This window comes from Poecilia reticulata, linkage group LG8, assembly GCF_000633615.1.
Source record: "Poecilia reticulata strain Guanapo linkage group LG8, Guppy_female_1.0+MT, whole genome shotgun sequence".
NCBI lineage: Eukaryota > Metazoa > Chordata > Actinopteri > Cyprinodontiformes > Poeciliidae > Poecilia > Poecilia reticulata.
The window spans coordinates 22,546,505-22,565,401 of NC_024338.1; the positions used below are offsets into that span (position 1 = coordinate 22,546,505).

Genomic DNA, 18,897 nt, shown 5'->3' on the forward strand with positions numbered 1-18,897 from the left:
TATTTATTTTCCTCATTCTGACACAGGTCACTGCAGCAGTCATCCTTGTTACTTCAGCTGGGCAGATTTCCAGTCTGGAGCCTGTCTTCTCTCTCCACAGCTGCCGCCACAAGGCTTCATTTCAGCACACATAAATATTAAGAGGCTCTTTGCTTCTGGACATTTATGCAGATGGAAACTGAAGAGGAGAGAATTAACAGTCGTCTTGCATGCAGCACGTCTCGACTTGATGGTCAGCAACAACATTTAGTCTGGAAACAGTTCTTTAAGTTTTCCTTTCATACCAAGTTAGAAAGAAGGAAATCCAGCAAATGCAATTTCATATGAATCTTTATTGTATTTAGAAATCCACACATCAAATCTTTTTTAGTTATTTTTTTTGTTTTACCATTTACAACGGAGGAAGGAATGAGGGACAAGCTAAAATCATGTCATGCCTTTCCCAGCAGGCGCGATGCTCTACAGGATGGGCTGAGATGGGAGGGGTGTGGGAGATACATAAAGTGCTTTTGTCAACAGTTTTCTTCTTTCAATAGAAAAAAAAGGATCAAACAAAAGGTTTGAGGGTGGAGTGAGAGGACACGAGAGTCCATGGACGTGACGGCACGGGAGGGAGGAGGACAAGAAGAGACGGTGACATGTTGATGAGGAGGAAGACGGTGGCAGGGGGTGTTTTTATCTTCAAAAAATAAAAAAAAGTGATTGAATGAAAACAAAAATATATATAAAAAAAAAAAGAAAAAGAGTCGTCTCAACCCAGGATGAGGCTGGATTTGCCACCGGGAGGGTTTCTCCGGCCGCCCGCGGCAGCGTTGGCGCCTCCCGACGGGGCGGGGGCCTGTGACGTCTCCTTCTGATCGGGCTCCTCCAGCTCCCCCTCCACATCTTCAGGGCTCTCTGCAGATACGGCAACAATAAGAAACCACAGGGGGCTAAAGTTTAACCGAATCTGACCAGACTGCTAATTGGATTACAGAAGATATAATTTAGAGCAGCGGCTGAAGATGTGCTCCAGACATTCATTCGAAACCACAGCTGGTCTACCACTGCTGCCGTGTTGTGGCAGAAGGATGTACTGGTTTTGTAATGGGCGGCTGATACGAGTAGATCAGTGCTGACTAACCAGAAGTTGACCTTTAGGGTCAGTTTACGGCCCTCTGTGCACATTAAATGTTCAAAGAGCAAAAGACAGAAAATTTGTGAAAAACAAAAAGAGCATTGATGGTTGATTTACTGTATCTGAAACTGAATAATTCAATCAAAAACACAAAACAATAGGTTTAGTTATTTGCGAGAAATCAAACTTATTTTCGTTTAGAGTGTGACTCCAGAGGCCAGCTGGTTGGTCAACAACAGAGCTGACCCAGAAATAAGCATGAATAAGAGTGTTTGTRTGTGAGCAGCTTTGCCTAAGCGTTCATGCAAACCATGCTGAGGCCTTGAGTTCCTTTTTTTATCTGAAGTGCTGCTGCTTTTCCACACCAAGCATGGTGTAAAAGTAGAGACACACCTTCCTAAATTAGAATATTATCCAAAAGTTGACGGATTGCAGCAATTTAATTCTAAAAGTGAAGCTTATTCTGTAGATTCTTGACATATTTTACGCATGTTTTATTCAATTTGAATGGCATTTAGGTTGATATAGAAATGCTGCGTTATGGTCGATACAATTATAGTCTGGAGTTATTCACAGTCTAAAAAATGATTTAGACTGACCAGTATATGGTCACTTCTAAAGTAGTTGAATAATTAGAGACTGTATTCTCTAATTATCATAAAAAGTTGAGTGGAAGGATAAAATGTCAAGGGGATGAACAAAGACACCAGAGAATAGCTGACAGGCTGGAGAGCCTCTCTCCGCCCAGTTGCTGCACTCTGCTGGTAAGCTAGCTGAAAGAAGGCTAACGTTAATATTCTCTTGTTTACAAAACAAATGAACAAAAAATTTTCCAACTAAATTGTTGGAAATATTTCCAGTTTTTAAAGACTACCAGTGTGGAAAGTGGAAAAGCGTGTCAATGTAATGCTAATCTGAAGCTACATTAGCGGCCTGTCTTAAGCAACAGACCGCTTGACTTATCAATATCAATTAAAACTGTATAATCCCGTGCACAATAAAAATGTTTAATTCATTTACTACTAAATTTAGCAGGTATTTACTCCCAATTATTTCCTTAAATCTATTAAACAAATCAGATTTCTGGTATAGACGACATTATTGTGCTGAATCCATCTTTAATTTATGCACTACTATGGTTATGGTTGCTTTTCTAATTAAACTAAAAGCAATTAGTTTCTGTTCTGCATTTCTGAGCAAGTACATGTGAAATTCCTATTTACGTTATCAAACCATGAGACTCTTATAACAGTCCATGCCTAGTAAACACCGTTTGTCATCACTTTTATCGTTCTGAAAAGCAGAACAGACTCGAGGCCTGACAGGGGAAAGGCAATAGAAGCAGCTGTGACAACTGTATTCGTTCTAAGTTATCGGGCCTTCTGCCACAGACAGTGGGACTGCACTGCACGGTGAGTGAGGGCGCAGATGTTCTGATATTTGACCTTTCTAAAAGTGTCTGACTTGTCTGCTCTGAGTCATCGCTTCCTGCTAGCACACGGTTAAAACCAACAACACGGGAGTTGGATTGTGTTCATAACCTGAAATTTGCTGCCAACATAAACGCAGAGGAAATACTTCACATAAAGGCAACAAAGGTAGCTTTAGTTTCAATATTTTCATTCAAACCGGGCTGCAGACCCCTGTTGTTATCGGGAGGAGCCAGCCACTCAGTTCAAACCTTGCACCTGGTGATTAATAAAAAGCTTTTCATGCTAAGTAAAGCCTGCCATCAAAGAACAGCTGCTTGACTCCGTGCCATCATGACAGGAACAAACCACATCAAAGAAATCATGTGTTGTTGACTCAGAAAGGGAGAAGTTGAATCCCGTTTTTTTCCCCCCTAATAAAGACAAGACAACTCGCCACAAGCTGATATTGAAGGGGCAGGAAGAGTAGAATTACCTGGTGTGTTTTCGTACACCATGGAGCCTTTCACTGAGTAATCCAAGTCATGCCCTGCTGTTTAGTCACAGCCATCCTGTGACAGACACTTAAAGGATTTTGTTTTGTAAAAACAGCTGAGGAAGTCAGCGAACTTACCATCGTTTACTTGTTCCTGGCCGTTCTCACCCTAAAATGCCAGAAAAAGAAGGGACAATAGTATCAGACTGGTCATTAATACATGACAATATGCTTTGTTTTGTTTTTTTAAAGCCAATATCAACTGGAAGGTGATGGCTTGTGAACTGATTGTGTCGTGGTGTTTGCTCCTAGCTTATTTTGAAATGATTTAATTATATTATAATTATGATATAGCTAAACAGTGGAGCAGTTGGTAGCATTTGAATCCCGGCCCAGACGCTTTCTGCATGTTGCCTGGTGCTCCTCCTACTTCCCTAAGTCTCTCTAAACTGTCCCTAGGTATGAGTGTGTGATTGCATGGTTGTATGTCTCTATAGTTATGTTTCTGTCCAACTTTTATGAGACGCTTAGGCATGTTTCCATCTGGCTTGAAGCAAATCAACCAGTAATTTTGTCAAATGTTGATGCTACGAATGACTGTAATAAGATGCAGAGGCTGCAAACTAGCATGGAGGACAAATCTCAAAACATTAACAGAGTTCATTGCTGCTGTAGTAAAAGTAACAACTCAGGAAGCCACAATACAACAAACAATGAAAACCATGTATCCTTTTTCTTCCACTTCACAATCAAGCTCTTCTTTCTCCTGGTTTATCATGCAAAAAACATTCAAGCTTGTTATATCATGATAAAAAAAAGTCTTTGAACACAATGGGTTAAGTTTGGCATATTTACATGACCGACTAATGTGCATTTTCATTTTTAAATAAAACAAGTGTGAAAACATTTCTAGAAACATGAATACTTTTGCAAGACGTTCTGGATTTTGCTACCCTTTTATTTTATTTTCTTGGAGGGATTTTGTCTCAGTCTTCACTCAGACTGCTCTATTAAGAAATTCTTTCCATGTCTGACAGCGAGGACTCTGTGTGAAAAACCAAACCTCTGCTGGGATTACAAATGTCAGCGTATATTTATCTGAAAACGTGGATTAGTTTCAAATAGACGAATTAAGCCACCCGTTCCGACTACATTTTCCACTGAAATACATTTTCATCTGTGATCCCGGGGCCCAAATAGGCTCCCGTTCTGTTGTGGAAACAGAGAATAATCGCTGTAAATGACGGGTACCTCTCGTCTCTGGTTCCAGATCATGGCGGCTCCGGAGTTGTGGATGGTGGTCAGCTCCGGCTGGGGGTTCTTGGGGAAGAGGAGAGGCTGCTGGACCCTCCTGAGGGGGGCCGAGGGCTCCCCGCACAGAGTTCCTGTGGGAGCCCCAGCTGGATGTTGAAAAAAGGGGGAAAAAAAAAAACGACTTAAAACTGTGTGGGAAACGTTCAGATTAGCGCTTCTGTTGAAGCTAGACAGGAAACACGAATACGGCTTTAAAGCAGCAGATTCATACCATATGCGACTAATCCAATTAGCAACAAAGCCAAACCAGGACTAGACATGTCCAGCTCACGAGGCTACACGTCCCTCAGCAAGTCTCATCAACTCAGCTTTGACGGGGGAAAAAAACATCAGCTTTACAAGAGCGTCTGACTGAAATACCTCACGCTGGAAATCGCTGGGAACCAACAAGGAAACATCACCAAATCTGAAACGGAGTGGAAGGCGTCCAGACAGACAACGCGAGCGCCAAGACCCACATAACCTCATGTGGTGCCTGCAGAGGAGGGCGTTAAAACCCCCGTGTTGACGTGGAGCAACAGGCGGTGCTACCCGAGGCCACATAAGGCCACCACTATCATCCAGAGGGCCGGGGAGGGGACAAGCTGTCTTTGTGATGCCGGGAAAACGTCGGCTGCCAGAGAGCCAGACGAGAGGCCGCTGCTGTTGTTGTTAATGGAGTAAAGTGCATCATCACAAAGAGTATATACCCCGACAAGGGGCTCGTTCAGAACTCAATATTTCTGAGCCCGATCAGTTTACTGCCCGTTAGGCAACAAACGTGAAGCATGAGAGGATTAAACTGAAGAGATTGATGGATCATACGAAACAGAGCATCCTACTTAACTTTATGGATCTCATGGGTCCGAGGCATAAACGCATGAAAGCAGGGAGACAGGAAAAGCAATTGTGTGGTTGCTGCCCGTCTTTGCTTCCTCTCTTATTAAGAGTGCGCTCGTCATGTGGGCAGAAGCTGAGGGCTCTTAAACATACCAACCGGCTCTGGAGTTATAAAACGCTGAAATACTAACCATTACCGTGCCGAACACAAAGAGTCACTTAGGTAGAAGTGAACCGTCAAACGTATTGCAACTCTCATAAAATGACTTCCTCTTCCTTCTTTCCCTTCATCGTCAATCAATTTAAAAGACTCAGGAAGTTATGGGAAATTAATTACCAATTATAAGTGCTGGGATAAGCGACACTCCTGCTCTAAAACTTGCATTTAATCAATAAACCAATAGAAAGTTTCTTGGAGTATTTTAAAAACAAACTGGATGGCTTTCTTTTTTTTTTCTCCTCCCCCCGTTGTTGTTGGTTGGAAAAGATTGGAGCACTTCTGCAGCTTCTTCCTGACTGGCTGTAACATGGCTCCAGATGGCTGAGACATATCCAGGCCTTATAAAACGCACATTTGATTATTTACCATGGAATCCGCACAGCGCTGCACGCCAGATAAACGAGTGTTCACACAGAAGCCTCGCAGACTGAGAACGGTGCTTGTAAACCGAGCAATAAGTTACCATAACCCCCGAATAAAATCAACATCCTCCTCCTCCTCTCCTTCTTCCAGTTGTGTGCGCTAAAGTGGGGCAAGTCTGAGGAGCTCCTCTAAACTTGACACGGCCCCAAGTGAAACAATGCAGGCAGGAAAAGGCTTTACAGTAATCAGCTGCAAGCTGTCTAAGACGAAAAGGAGCGATTTTAGGTCAGATTCTTGTTTGTGCACGGAAAATTCTGGACATTTCACTTTTGTCAAGACTGAAATTTTCTCTCTCTCAAAACAACTATCATCTGGCAAAAGGCAAGGGAAACCCATCACATGCTGAACAGTGAATAATGACGGAAACTTTCCAGGCTTTCAAACCACTCTCGAAGGCATAAACGTCAGATCACATTTAAGCCTCCGTGGCTGAAAGTTTGCAGTGACCTTGAGCGCAGCCCTTTGCTGCCTTATTATCCTCTGCTGCATTCACTTCCCCTCTCCATGTGGAAGGCCATGCTTTTCACCAAGTGATACAGTTTTCCTGTCTTTCCACTGCTGGCTCTGATCTACAGCCTTTATTTAACAAAGCCTAGCTTCAAATTACCCTGGTGCCAGCACTCCAGGGCCCTTTGGCTGCAACAAATGTGGGAAACTCCCTCTGATGAGCAAAATGAGCCTTCAGTCTGCGTCTTACAGTACCCAGCAAAACTATATATTCCCCTGGACTTTTTTTTTCTTATTTTTCTGTCACATTGCAGCCAAAACTTGATGCATTTTACTCGGGTTTTATGGAATAGACCAACACAAAGAAGTGTACAACAAGAAAAAGGAAGGGAAATAATACCTATATATATATATTTTTTTTTACTAAATAAAAATCTGGTACATTAATATTCAGATCATTTTACTCTGCTGCCCTAAAATTAAGTCTGGCAACTTTTAGAAGTCACTAGATTAATAACAGACAGACTTGAACTGTCCGCCGTTCAATCTCTGTATGATTTGTTTAACAGTCTTAGAGGTTTGCTAGAGAACAGTCAACAAACAGCTTCATAGAAACTGAAGAGCACAGCTTACAGGTCAGGGAGAAAGCTGTAGAGACGCTTATAGCAGAGTTAGGTTATAGCAGCTGATCTTTGAACGTCTCAAAGAACTGTTCAATCAATCGCCACACACACACAGAAAACATGGAACAAACAAAGTTACACAAGATTATGTACTTAAGCCAACATCCCAGGCTACGAGTGCAAATATTTAGACGAATAACCAAGAGAAGCATGGTAACTGTGGTGGAGCTGCAGAGGTCCATAGCTCAAGTGAAAGAACCAATAGACACGAGAGCCATTAGTCCTATATTTCACAAATGTTGCCTTTATTTAAGAGTGGCAAGAGAAAAGAGACATAAGAAGATCTGTTTCAAACTTGCCACAAGCCGTGTAAGAGACCAAAACTGACCGTTTTCACCAACATGCAAAATGTTGAAGTGGTAAAACTAACACGACAGATCGTCCTGAACACATCATTACTACAGTGAAACATGGTGGTGGGGAGATCTTGCTGTGGGGATGCTTTTCTTCAGCAGGTACAGGGAAGCAAGTCAAAAATAGAGGAGAAGACAGTTGGAGTTATGGGGTAATATGTTCAAGGCAACAAGCGACTTCAGGTTTACCTTCCAGCAGGAAAACGATTCATAATGAAATGAGTCAAAACGTTGAAGTCTAGACTTAATTGATATTCACAAACTCTGTTCATCTAATCTCTCCAAGTTTGTTTTGCTAAGAAGAATGTGTAAATATTTGAGTCTCTACATGTAAAGCCAGTAAAGACTTACCAAATATTTATCTGCAGCTGTTGGTCGTTCTACTAAAAAAAAAATGACTCAAAGTGTCTGAAAACATACACAACACACTCTTCATATTTTATTTGTGTATACACTTTGGTGCCAGTTGCTTCCACTTCACAGTAATGCACTTCTTTGTGTTGTTCTATCGTGCCAAGTCCATTGTAGTTTGTGGTTATAATCTGACAAAAAAATATTAATTTCAAGGGCTATGAACACTTTTATAAGGCACTGCATTTGCTCCCACATCTTTGTTTAAGATGCATGCAAAACCACAGCGATAGTCGATCAACTTACTTGGTGGATTGTTCCTTCGATGAGCATGGGGGTCATCGGGTTCTGCAAAGATGCTAGAGGCCATCTTGTTCTTGCGTTGGGGGCTTGAGTTTTCATCTGTGCCAAGAGAGAAGTTGGACTCCCCACCAGGCGGCCGTAGTACCCTTGGGAATTAAAAACAGACTGTAATAATAGTCTTGACGGGAGGCCGTAACATCTCAAACAAAAACCAGCTGTGCAAAAATCAATGACTCAATAAACAAATAAAGCATGAGGATGCCCAGACTCCCCCCCATACCCTTTCATAAAAATACCAAACACAGAGAGCAACCAATGAGTTTAAGCCGCGGCTGTCAGCCGCTCAGTCAGTCAGTCACAATCTCTGCCCTGCAGCTGACTCCGCTTGCCTCTAATCGCAGACTTAGCAAGCTAGCTGCAGCCGCATCTTAGTATGGATTTCTTTGCACCGACACAAAATGTGTAGGAGCTCGTCGTTATTAATAAGAGATTTACTCAAATTTTGTGTTTCCAGTTGGCTCAAAACCCAACAACAAGAGGCAATAAATTGAAGGTTGAGGAATTATCGGTAATCTATGAGATCGACACATGAGAAAAAGCAAAGGTCCCTTTTCAGAGAGGCCTTCAAAGTTTAGCGTGACAGTTGGGGTGGATGACAGATACCAATCTGCTTGCACAGCCCATGTCGGACCCCTCCCTCTTTTTTTTTTTTTTTTTTCTTTCAGCAAACTCTCCTCTCAAAGTCCCTGAAGCCACCAGCTGACACACAGAGCAGCTGTCCAAAAGGCCAAGCAGGCAGATGGGAGCCCAACAAACACCTCACCTCCTCAAACCATACAAAGGAAATCAACTAGAGTCATGGCTGCGCAGCTCCTCGCTGAAATTTTTTTTCCCCCCTTTTTTTCCCTGTCCCTCACACACACACAGGACTGCGACAATAATGCCTAAACCAGACTTCACCTCCAGGCCAAAAGAGGATGAGCTCATGGTTTCCACATGGATTGTGATGAGAGAGGGGGAAAGCTGTTAGCAGCATGGCAGATGACCCCACCCTAGACCCAAACTGCAAATAATATCAATAAAATAATCAACTGCTTGGGAGCAAGAGGGCAATTTTGTGAGCAAATGCAGGAACTCCACAGCTAAAGATGGTATGTCTGATAAGGTAGGGGTAGGAGGGTCTTTGATGGCCTACAAAGATTAGATCTCTCCTCTTTGTTAAACTCACTGCCCTGTGGATCTTTATTTGGACACACAGCCACAGAAATGACCAGCAGATTGTGTAAAAAAAAAAAGGGCTTTAGAGACCAAAAGCAAAGAGCTAAGGTAAGATTTACAGGCTTAGTTAGCCCCCACCCAAGTCCCTGCATCACTCAAAAGCAGCTTGCAGTCTCAGAGCCCACCCCAGACAAGTATACGCCCAAACAATATTGACAAAATTAAGATAAATAGACAAATATATGTACCCTGGAGCCATAGAAAAGTAAAGAAAGGTAGCAACTCTTTTTACTGCAAAGGGGGAGGAATGCATCCAGACATGCATCACTTACAGGAAAGGAATGACTGCATGCTTTAAGAATGATGTGTTTCTTTTCTAAAAGAAAAACGTAACTTTTTTTCCACAAAAAAGCACACATTCATAAACAAAGATTTTAAAAAAATAACTATCAAGAATAAATTTATTTTCTTTCACTTAGATCACATCAAAGACAGAGGTATGCAGACAAAAAGTCTAGTCAGTCACATGCTCCGACTTTAGCAGTCAAAATACACTATTAAGAATGTGGGGGAAAATACAGAAAGCAAAAAACACTTTAGTTTCAAAGAGCAACAAATTTAGGAATTAGAGAAATTGTTAGCTGAAACTTCAAAACACAAACAGATTTTATTAAGGTTTGTCCACTTCTTCAAACGAAAAAGAGAAAAAAAAAATCTCGCTTTTCTTTCTTTTTTTAGTCCAGCTCTCGTGCCCAAAGCCTACACAGCAGGCTAACCAAACTAACTTATGGTGGCTAAAGGGTATGGTGCTTCTGCGACCCAGTAAGATTAACTCAATTAGCAAGTCTATGTGACAGTTTAGCTCAATCCAGTTATATCCTTCACCACCACCATTAGCGGGTTGCCTTTAAACGAAGCCAGAAAAGAGGCGTCTGCTAGCCGAACGGTTTCTCCCCACATCCCACTCCTTTTGTTCCTCCATGGAAGATATTCAACTGCCCCTTTTTTGTTTTATGTTATTTTTCTTTTTTTTTTTTACCTGGAACTGCTTTTAGAACCGGGGTCTAACCCTTGAAACGTGGTGGTCGTCGTCATCTTCGAGGAGCTGCTTCAATGTCTTGGCGGGTTATAAGCAGCAGTCAAACTAATAAAAAAAAAAAGAAATCCTCCTCGTTGCCCGCAGAGAAGCGACGGGATGTAGACTCCACCCGAGACTGAAAAAACATACGAAGAGCAGATCCGCTGCTTCTGCGGTGCCAGGCGTTTAGAACCAGCCCACCAGTCAAATCACGCGCTCTGATTGGATGTGAAAGCGCAGTACTTCACTCTCATTGGATACGAGGTGCAACGGTCAAACCTCTTGATGGTGGCAAGCGTCAGTGACCAGGCAGCCCACATCCCTGAGGCCATATTCTATATCCATGTTTCTCAAACTCTGGTACAAGTGCCTGTTGGTGGTACTTGGGCTGTCTTTAATAGAGTGTATGAGTGTGCAATTATACCATTAGTAATTATTTGCAAAGCAAATACTGCATAAAACCAGTTTTTCAAGCTGAGCTGACCACTTGAAACTTTGAAAAACTTTATTTTGAAAAGTTTAAATCTGTGCAGTTCAATGGATTGTCAAAAATTATCTAGGTTGGACTCCAAATTTTGCCCCAAAAGAGAACAGGGTTCTTGAAATTAACTGTGGATGTGATGAAAGAACCCACAATGCATATAGGGGGTGTGCCCCCCCTATGACCCCACAATAATCACTGTGCCATGTCAATGTCATTGCAGAATATGATACATTTGAATGTACTTCCATGAAGTTGTTTTAATCAAGAATATACTAAAATATGCATTTCCCTCAACCATAACTCTAAGGGCAACCATAAATATATTTAACTCCAAGTCTGTCTAATCCCATAAATTGCTTTTAATTTCTATTAATATCCACAAGTCTCTAGTTTTGAAAATGTCCAGTTTTCCAACCCTCAATAGTCACAAGATAACTATGAGCAACACAAACTAAAATCAGTAATGTCAGGAAAATGTATCTTCAAATCACTGTGACAACTTCATAGCTAAATGAGTTAATACTGGCCTGTGTGTGCTAAAATAGTCGTAAGTGGAACTAAAACTTATTTTGCCACAACTATCACTAAGGTTTATGAGCAAGGCAGTCATCCTGGATTTTGGTGCCATAGTTAGTGGGAAAACTTCAAAACTTACACTACTCATTGAATTATTTTCAAAGTTTAGTTTTCTTTAGTTAAAACTCTTAAAACAATAAAATGTAGTTGTACAATTGTAAGTCTGAGTAGCAAAGTCCAACTTGGGTCTGGACTTCAAAATGTAGATAGCTTCAGTGAGAAATGTGTGTTTGCTCTTCCAACGATTTGTAGCTCATGGAATCTTTCACTAACTCATTAATATTCAAGCCAAGAATGGCTCTACTGTGTATAAGAATACAAATTATAAATTTCCAATTCAAATGCCAATATAAACAGACAAGTAGTCACTTGTTCTGGTTTGTGCTTCACTTTGGTCCACTTGAGGCCACAATAGCTCTTGAAACTGCACCTATGATTAAACAAAGGTCATTTTCTTCTTGGAACTAGTGATGCAGTTAATTTTGTTTGCATTTACCTCGCCGATAACTTATGCAAAAGTACCAATAGAAGGATCCAGTGGTACTTGTAACACAAACCATGGAGCCACTCAAATAAAGATTTTAAACTGCTATGCAAATAATACAATTCACTGCAATAACAGAGTAAATACAAACATCAATTAAATTCCGGAAAGAAATTTCATTCTTAGATTTTAAAATGTATTCAAATGAGTAAACCTTCGGGGGGAGGGGGGGGAGGGGAGAAAAAAAAGACAATAACTTTATTTTAACAGGCATTTTAATAAACAATACAGATGTATATTTAACTGAAACATCCCTTCAGCCTTCCCAAAGTTTGAAGTGGTGAAGTGAAATGAGTATTCTTAACATCCAGTTCAATATAAAAAGTATATAATATTTTTTTTAATATCTGATTATAGAGTTAAACAGCAACCAATTCCTGTTCCCAAAGTGGGCGCACTGCTCACCAAGTGACAGCCGGTCCCAAAACTGAATATCTTAAGAACAGATTTGCTAGACAATTACCAAGCCTAGCACAACAGTATTTAATCAGCTCATATGACTTTCATTTTTACCTGCCCTGAATATCTTTCTGAGTGTATGCAGAACAAACCCTTCAAACTGGGATGGATTCTCCGACAAATTTACCACAATACAGCATGAAGTAAAATAAAAAAAAAAAGACAATGTTTTCAGGGTGTAATTTATGTACAAAGACAAAAAAACAGTAACAGGGGGGGCATGAATAGAAATTCTTTACAGCAGTTTTGTGAAGCAGAGAAATTAAAACCTCTTCTGCAAGAATTAAGTTGAGACTGTTAGACGAGTTGCAAAGAGCCAGCCGCTGGGTGTGAACGGGCCAGGGAAGTCGGTCATGTCGGAAGCGAAAAGGTGGCAGCTGTGGTTGGTTAGATCAGACCTCCCGTCTGTTGTTGGAACACGTCGATCGTATCCTCATCTTCCATTTCCAACTGCAAAGAAAAGCATTTAAACGTGTGTCACATGAATTTCACATTACAGCGACGTAAAACCTCTATTTTGTTAGGATTTTATGCAACTGGTAAACACTAAGCAGAAGTCTTAGCACTGATTTTTAATTGGATTTGGGTCTGGACTCTGACTAGGTGATAACATGAGGATGTTTTGATCTAAAATATTCTATTGTAGCTCTGGGTTGTATTAGTCATTTTCTAGCTGGAAAGTCAACTTCCGCTTGAGTCTAAAGTTTTTTGGAGCCTCCAACAGGTTTTCTTCCATGATTGTCTTATTTTTAGCTCCATCACATCAGCTCTTGTCAGCTTCTATGGTTTTCTTTTCACAATGAAAGTCTTCCATTAAGGCCAGATTTGTGGATTGTGTGATGAGTAGGTGTCCCATCAACATATTCTCATGCATGAGCTGTAACCTGGTTCCCATATTCTTGAAAACGTTTTCGCACAAATATATAAAAAGAACAAGTAGTGGATTATTCTCTTTAACTCCTCCAGGGTTATTGTAGGTTTGTTTTATGCTTCTTTAATTAGTGCTCCCCTTGCTCAGCCTATAAATTTAAGTGGGCAGCCAGATTTGCACTTGTGTCATATTGTTTTCAATTACAGATGATGAATTAAATAGTGCTCTGGGATATTGTTTAATCACCCAACCCTGCTTTCTCTCTAAGCTCTCTCCCAGATCTTGGTCTTCGCAATGCTGGTTATTCTCCAATCTTTTCTAACAAACCTTTGAGACCATCACAAAATAGCTGGATCTATACTAAAAATAAAATTACACTCTTAATGCCTTTGAAGACCATTGGTTGCACTAGACTCAGTAGAAGGTTACCAAAGTAAAGCGGAGTCAGCTGCAGGGCAGAGATTGTGAAAAAAGAGGTAATCTTTTTCTTCTACTTCACAACTGTGTTGCAGTCTGTGTTGATTTACCACACAAAATCTAAACAGAACATATGATGTTTGGGAATATTATGGTGACAAGATGTGAAAAGCTTCAAGTGACTTCAAAGGCACTGTGTATAAACCGTGCTAAGGCACAGGACATGAGAGCAAAAGCCAAATGTCAAAAGGTTGCATTTATGTAGTGCGTGGCCTCAGGGTGACCCTTTGCCCTACACAACATCAATTCTTTGGTCTGCAGACATCAAACAGCAATGCTGGCCACTGAACCAGCAAGCCGCATTGGCCATTTGTGACAACACCATGCAATGACAGACATGCCTCGCTTTGCAAAACTATACAATAATGATTTATGACGACCTCAACCACAAGCTGCCTTGAGTGTAAGTGGCATCTGTCTGCAGAGACATATTCAACATAACAGACCAACTGAGAGTGAGTTTGGTGCATTCCCACTGCCTGAGGCGTTAAGGCTCATCATGTCAACCCCATGACCTGAGCAAAGAGAGAATGGAGGGCAGGTTGCAACCCAAAGACATGTCTAGCAATTAGATTTATTTATTGTTTAGTTTTTTTGTGTGTGTGTGTTTGGGTTACTTTAATCCTACGATGGAAATAAAGAGCACAATAATATACTCTTAATAGGAAATGTAGCAAGAAATATTTGGTCTTTATTCCCCACAACATGCCAGAGCAGAAAAGTGTTGATTTTTTTTTTCCTTCTTCAAAGTGTGATGACTTGTATATCAGGGCAACGAGACTCTGCTCACTATACAGTTCTTTCTTTATTTAATAAATGCTCCAGATAATTGAGTTATTCTGGTTGTCCTTCAGACTTACCTGTGATGGTGTGTCTGTCTCATTTATTGGCTGTCCGTCAAATCTGAACCTGATTTGCCTCATCGACAGTCCCTGGGAAGGCATAAAAAACTTGTTCACATTGAGTTTCCTCATTAGCAGATCCTGCTTAAGTTGCATCCTATATACGTACAATAGCTTAAGTTGGTGTAAAAGCAGACAGTAATCAAAGACCTTTAAAGGGCAGAAAGATATTTTACTACAATAAACACACAACAATGTAATAAATGTGGGTGGGGTTTGCATGATTTGGCTCCACATTCCCAAAGATTTCACAGCTACACAGTAACAACCATAGAAAACACTGCCTCCACCGTCTGTGGAGGCAAAACGATTCAAAGCTCTGCAGGGCAGAACAATTTATATCAGCTCACCAAGCACAATACAATTCTATGAAACATAATAGTAATGGGAGGTAGCAGTTAAAAATTCCCATTTGCACACATCTAAGATAGTTAACCTGGTTCAGTGACAAAGGACTCTTTATGGTCTTTTATTCAAAAATGTTTATACTTTTTCACAACAAAGACAACTCCCTTCCCCTTATGTTAACCGTCTCCGCTGATGCTTTGAATTGTTTGTGTCAAGTTTTAGGCATGACAACTGCAGCTGAAACAAGTTCCTTTATTCATTAGGCTCAAATACTACTAACTTCTAATTAGTGATATGAAAACAAACAGTGGGTAGGTTTGGATTAGAACACCACCGTTACTTTCTAGAGTGTGACAACTCACTGGGTAGCAGGTCAGATAAAAATGTAACTGCTGTAGGGTTACATTTTTACTTGGCACCTTACTTGCAGTCAAGGAAACTCTTAACTCTTCACCACTTTGATATATTTTGAACAATTTCATGCACCGTACTGTGCGAGTACACTCTGGGGACGGCCCCTTCCTTTTCCAACATGGGTGAAATGCAGTGGATAAAGAAAGGTCCATGAAGATATAGAGGAGGAAGTTTGGTGTGGAGGAAACTTGACTGGCCTCCACAGAGTTCTGGCTTCACCTCAACAGAACACCTTCGGATTAAATTTATGTGGAGAACGTGAGCCAAGCTTTTTCTGTCCAACATCAGTGCCTGACCTCAAAATTGCATGAATGTTGGATTGCACCTTTTCAGGTCTACACAAGGATAGACATAAAGCATGAGACTAATGGTTTACTATTTATATAAAAAATATGGGTCAATTTTATGGTTTTAATTTTCTGTATTTGAGCCAAAGTAAGCTGCATCAGATATGACCGTATTTTGCTATAAGATGGCCTTCAAATCTTAATGGTTCCTTATTCTAACTTAAGTCAGTTAAAGTCAATGGAAACCTTCATTCTCAGTTTTTATGAATATATTTTAACATGATTATTGTGACAAAAATTAACATTTCAAATTAGAACCTTTACCTCAAGGTGAATAAGTGCCTTGTGTGTTGTGCAAAGGTTAAAAATCATAGCTAAACTATTTAGTTTCTGAAACAAGTTTGGCAAGTGCATATATTTGTGGTGGTGTTCTAAAACAGAAACAAGTCCCTATGTTTATCCTTTAACTTAGAGATGTGGTTTCAGTGAAACCCTGCACAACACTTATAACCTGACGATAATCACTTTACTGTGCCAACATTTCTCCATTGACAAATCCTTTAATATACCAGAAAAAGTCCAGGTGCAGTTAATTAAATCAATAGCACCTCACAGGTTTCAGCACTGACACAACAAACCACAATACTTCTATGAATCTTTGTTAATGTTGACCTTAAATGACATCCAGTAGTTTGATATTCTATCTCTAGATGTGGCTAGCAAATGATTATCCCCAGTATTAAATATACATGTATGTAATATGAAAGATCTGTAAATAGTCTCTGGGTAAAAATGTAAACAGTCGTATGATTTCATGTTTTTGGTTGAGAATAGCTGGTAACAAAAAAGCAACTGCACAATTTGTTGCATCCGAGAGGCTATTTGCCCACCTGTCTCTCACAGTAAGCCTTCATGAGTTTGATGAGCGGTGTGTGTCTTTTGATCTTGAATTGGACGACAGATCCATCCTGTCCAGCTACCTTCAGGTTTATGTGTTCGTTGTTTTCTGTCTTGACGCCCTCCTGTGTAAAAGGGCAGACAAAAAAAGAGGTGAGACATAGGAATTAAGAGGCATTGTTAGTAAAAGTTGTGCATTACGGTTTAATAAGACAGAGCAGGTGCATCATTAACCTCCCACTCAGGTTTGCAGTGAGAAGGCTAATGATGCAAGGTTTTAAATGTTTGTTTTTAAATAGAAGCCTAGCAGTATATTTTTTTCAGCTCTTTCCGAGTTTAAATGTTTTAAAACCGTCTTTTGATGCAGTTACAAGTCTTTTGGGGTATGAACTTCCCAGAGTTACACTTCAGAGACTAAATATTTGCTTTTATTTTTAAATCAAAATAGCTCAAGGTCTATAAGTATGGATGGAGAGCATCTGTTTACATCAACTTTCAACTGAGATTTAGCTGTTTTAGCTGTTTGGTCTTGTTGGACTAGGGATTATGCTTTAAAACCTAATCTTGCTTTGCACTTCTCCACAATCCTAATACGAAAATGACTTATACGTCTTCTGGTCTTTTCTAAAGCTACACAATATATAAAATTGCAATTATTACCATATTCGTGTTTTCAGTATGGGAATTACACAAGACTGCTTAGATGCTTTGGTAGCATATATCATAACATTTCAGATCTAAAGCATTAGTTCCAATAATATATTTGGCAATCTGGGTCGACTTAAGCCATTATTTATGCCAGCAGTTGATGTAGATCAAATCAGAAAACTTAGGGAGAATGGAGGGGCACTTGTGATGAGGACAAAGAAACAGTTTAACGAAGAAAATATGGGTTATAATATCATATATACTAACATTTTCCTAATGTTGTTCAGCCCTAGTCTTCATAAATATTCACTACTGTTCTCTATCAAACCTAAGGCTTTACCGAGAAGCAATACTCAGAGCAAAACTSAGAGAATAAATAACACCAAGGTAGACTGTACAAATTTGCTGACTTCTGAAGATAACAGTTTGCTGACAACTCCATAAAACAATATAAATGGGCATGAATACTTTTTCAAGGCGCTGTAAACAATTATAAAAACAGAGGTAAAATCATTAGGCATTTGGGCCACAGAGATCTATTTTGCTGTTTTTTATTAATCAAGTTGTAGATTTTGCTGTATGGTAAAATAAAGTTTGTGTAACAACAGAATGTAAAACGAAATTACAATGTGTTGATAAACTCAACTTGTAATATTGTAGTGTTTATAAACAACCGTACATGTCGACTATGCCACTCACAAATGCAGGAGCAGTTGTACTATCATCTAATGTCATATCATTATTCCTTCCTTTCTGTTGAGTGCAGAAACAAACTGCTTTGCATTTACAAGCCACCGGGAACACAAACATTGGCCGTACTGAGGATGATACCAGCTGGTCTGGTCCACACTGAGTGAACAAGCAGAAAAAAAAAAAACGATATGCGCGCGTGAATGATGCGCGCTCCCATACCTTCCGGTCTATCAAAGTAGGTATAGCTGATAGTTCAAATTCAGGATGCAACTTTCCAAACAGCCAGAATAGAAAGTGCCGAACTGTAGCGTTTTTCTTTAAGGTTTTAAATCACACCGCTGGTAAAATACGCTGTAATTTTCGGTAAAACAGCAGAAAGACTCACCTTTGGTTTTTCATCAGCCATGGTCACTCTTTTGGCGCTTCTCTACGCTGCCACACAAAGAATACGGGTACGCGCACGTACTCGTGCCCGTTTAAATAAGTCTGACCGACGTGCGCGACCTTGTGTCAGTGCGCGTTCACCTTACCCTGCGTTTAGTGGCTAAGGGTGTGGTCACGAGGTTTAAAGCGCAGTCATGGACATGGGCGGGAGAGTCCCTCATGCGCGTTACAGAGGTTCTGTTTCGCGTGCACGCGCACAGCGATGTTTTCCCCCGCTTAATTTTGCTTTCTCGGTTTATATGCACAGATTTGCCACAAAATACGTTTCATCACGCTGCTAGACACATATATGTGCTGTAGTACCCAGTCCAAGTCATTAGACAGCGTCATAAATGTGTAGGGACTAGCTACATGACGTTATTCTTGTTTTCACACTGTGTTCTAATGGCCATTTTGTTCCACCTTCTAAACAAGATCTGAATGATCAACTTAGAGCAACACTCTTATAGGTCCAATCTGTCGCAAATGTGTTCTTTTATTAATAACATACATTAAGCTATGTATGTCCTTTCTTGAAGTTGGTACAGACTCTTTGGAACTTTAGTATCACGATGATTTGCGTTGCCGCTTTGCGGAATAAAAAAAATAAAAAATAACCATCCCTGAGGACACGATCGATAGG

At 40.3% G+C, this 18,897-nt stretch overlaps 2 protein-coding genes across 2 annotated transcripts; both read right to left on the reverse strand.

Moving 5' to 3' along the window:
* Nucleotides 1-312: 312 nt before the first annotated feature.
* On the reverse strand, nt 313-10,418 carry jpt1 (Jupiter microtubule associated homolog 1). The gene is made up of 5 exons (XM_008416854.2): nt 10,193-10,418; nt 7,939-8,081; nt 4,274-4,422; nt 3,161-3,191; nt 313-897 (listed from the first exon to the last, which is right to left on the reverse strand). Exons 1-5 carry the CDS (start codon nt 10,246-10,248, stop codon nt 752-754), a joined length of 525 nt encoding a protein of 174 aa, XP_008415076.1. The 5' UTR covers nt 10,249-10,418; the 3' UTR covers nt 313-751.
* A 1,614-nt stretch (nt 10,419-12,032) lies between these two features.
* On the reverse strand, nt 12,033-18,324 carry LOC103469280 (small ubiquitin like modifier 2). The gene is made up of 4 exons (XM_008416853.1): nt 18,217-18,324; nt 16,484-16,615; nt 14,503-14,574; nt 12,033-12,744 (listed from the first exon to the last, which is right to left on the reverse strand). Exons 1-4 carry the CDS (start codon nt 18,235-18,237, stop codon nt 12,682-12,684), a joined length of 288 nt encoding a protein of 95 aa, XP_008415075.1. The 5' UTR covers nt 18,238-18,324; the 3' UTR covers nt 12,033-12,681.
* Between the last annotated feature and the right edge of the window lie 573 nt (nt 18,325-18,897).

Excerpts from the sequence above, each read along its gene's own strand:
- jpt1 (XM_008416854.2), bottom strand. The coding sequence starts at position 10,248 with ATGACGACGACCACCACGTTTCAAGGGTTAGACCCCGGTTCTAAAAGC. Across the intron at positions 3,192-4,273 it reads TCTGGAACCAGAGACGAGAG|GGTGAGAACGGCCAGGAACA; the intron begins GTACCCGTCATT and ends CTGGCATTTTAG. Across the intron at positions 898-3,160 it reads CCAGGAACAAGTAAACGATG|AGAGCCCTGAAGATGTGGAG; the intron begins GTAAGTTCGCTG and ends CCGTATCTGCAG.
- LOC103469280 (XM_008416853.1), bottom strand. The coding sequence starts at position 18,237 with ATGGCTGATGAAAAACCAAAG. Across the intron at positions 16,616-18,216 it reads TGGCTGATGAAAAACCAAAG|GAGGGCGTCAAGACAGAAAA; the intron begins GTGAGTCTTTCT and ends CCTTTTACACAG. Across the intron at positions 12,745-14,502 it reads AGACAGACACACCATCACAG|TTGGAAATGGAAGATGAGGA; the intron begins GTAAGTCTGAAG and ends TTTTCTTTGCAG.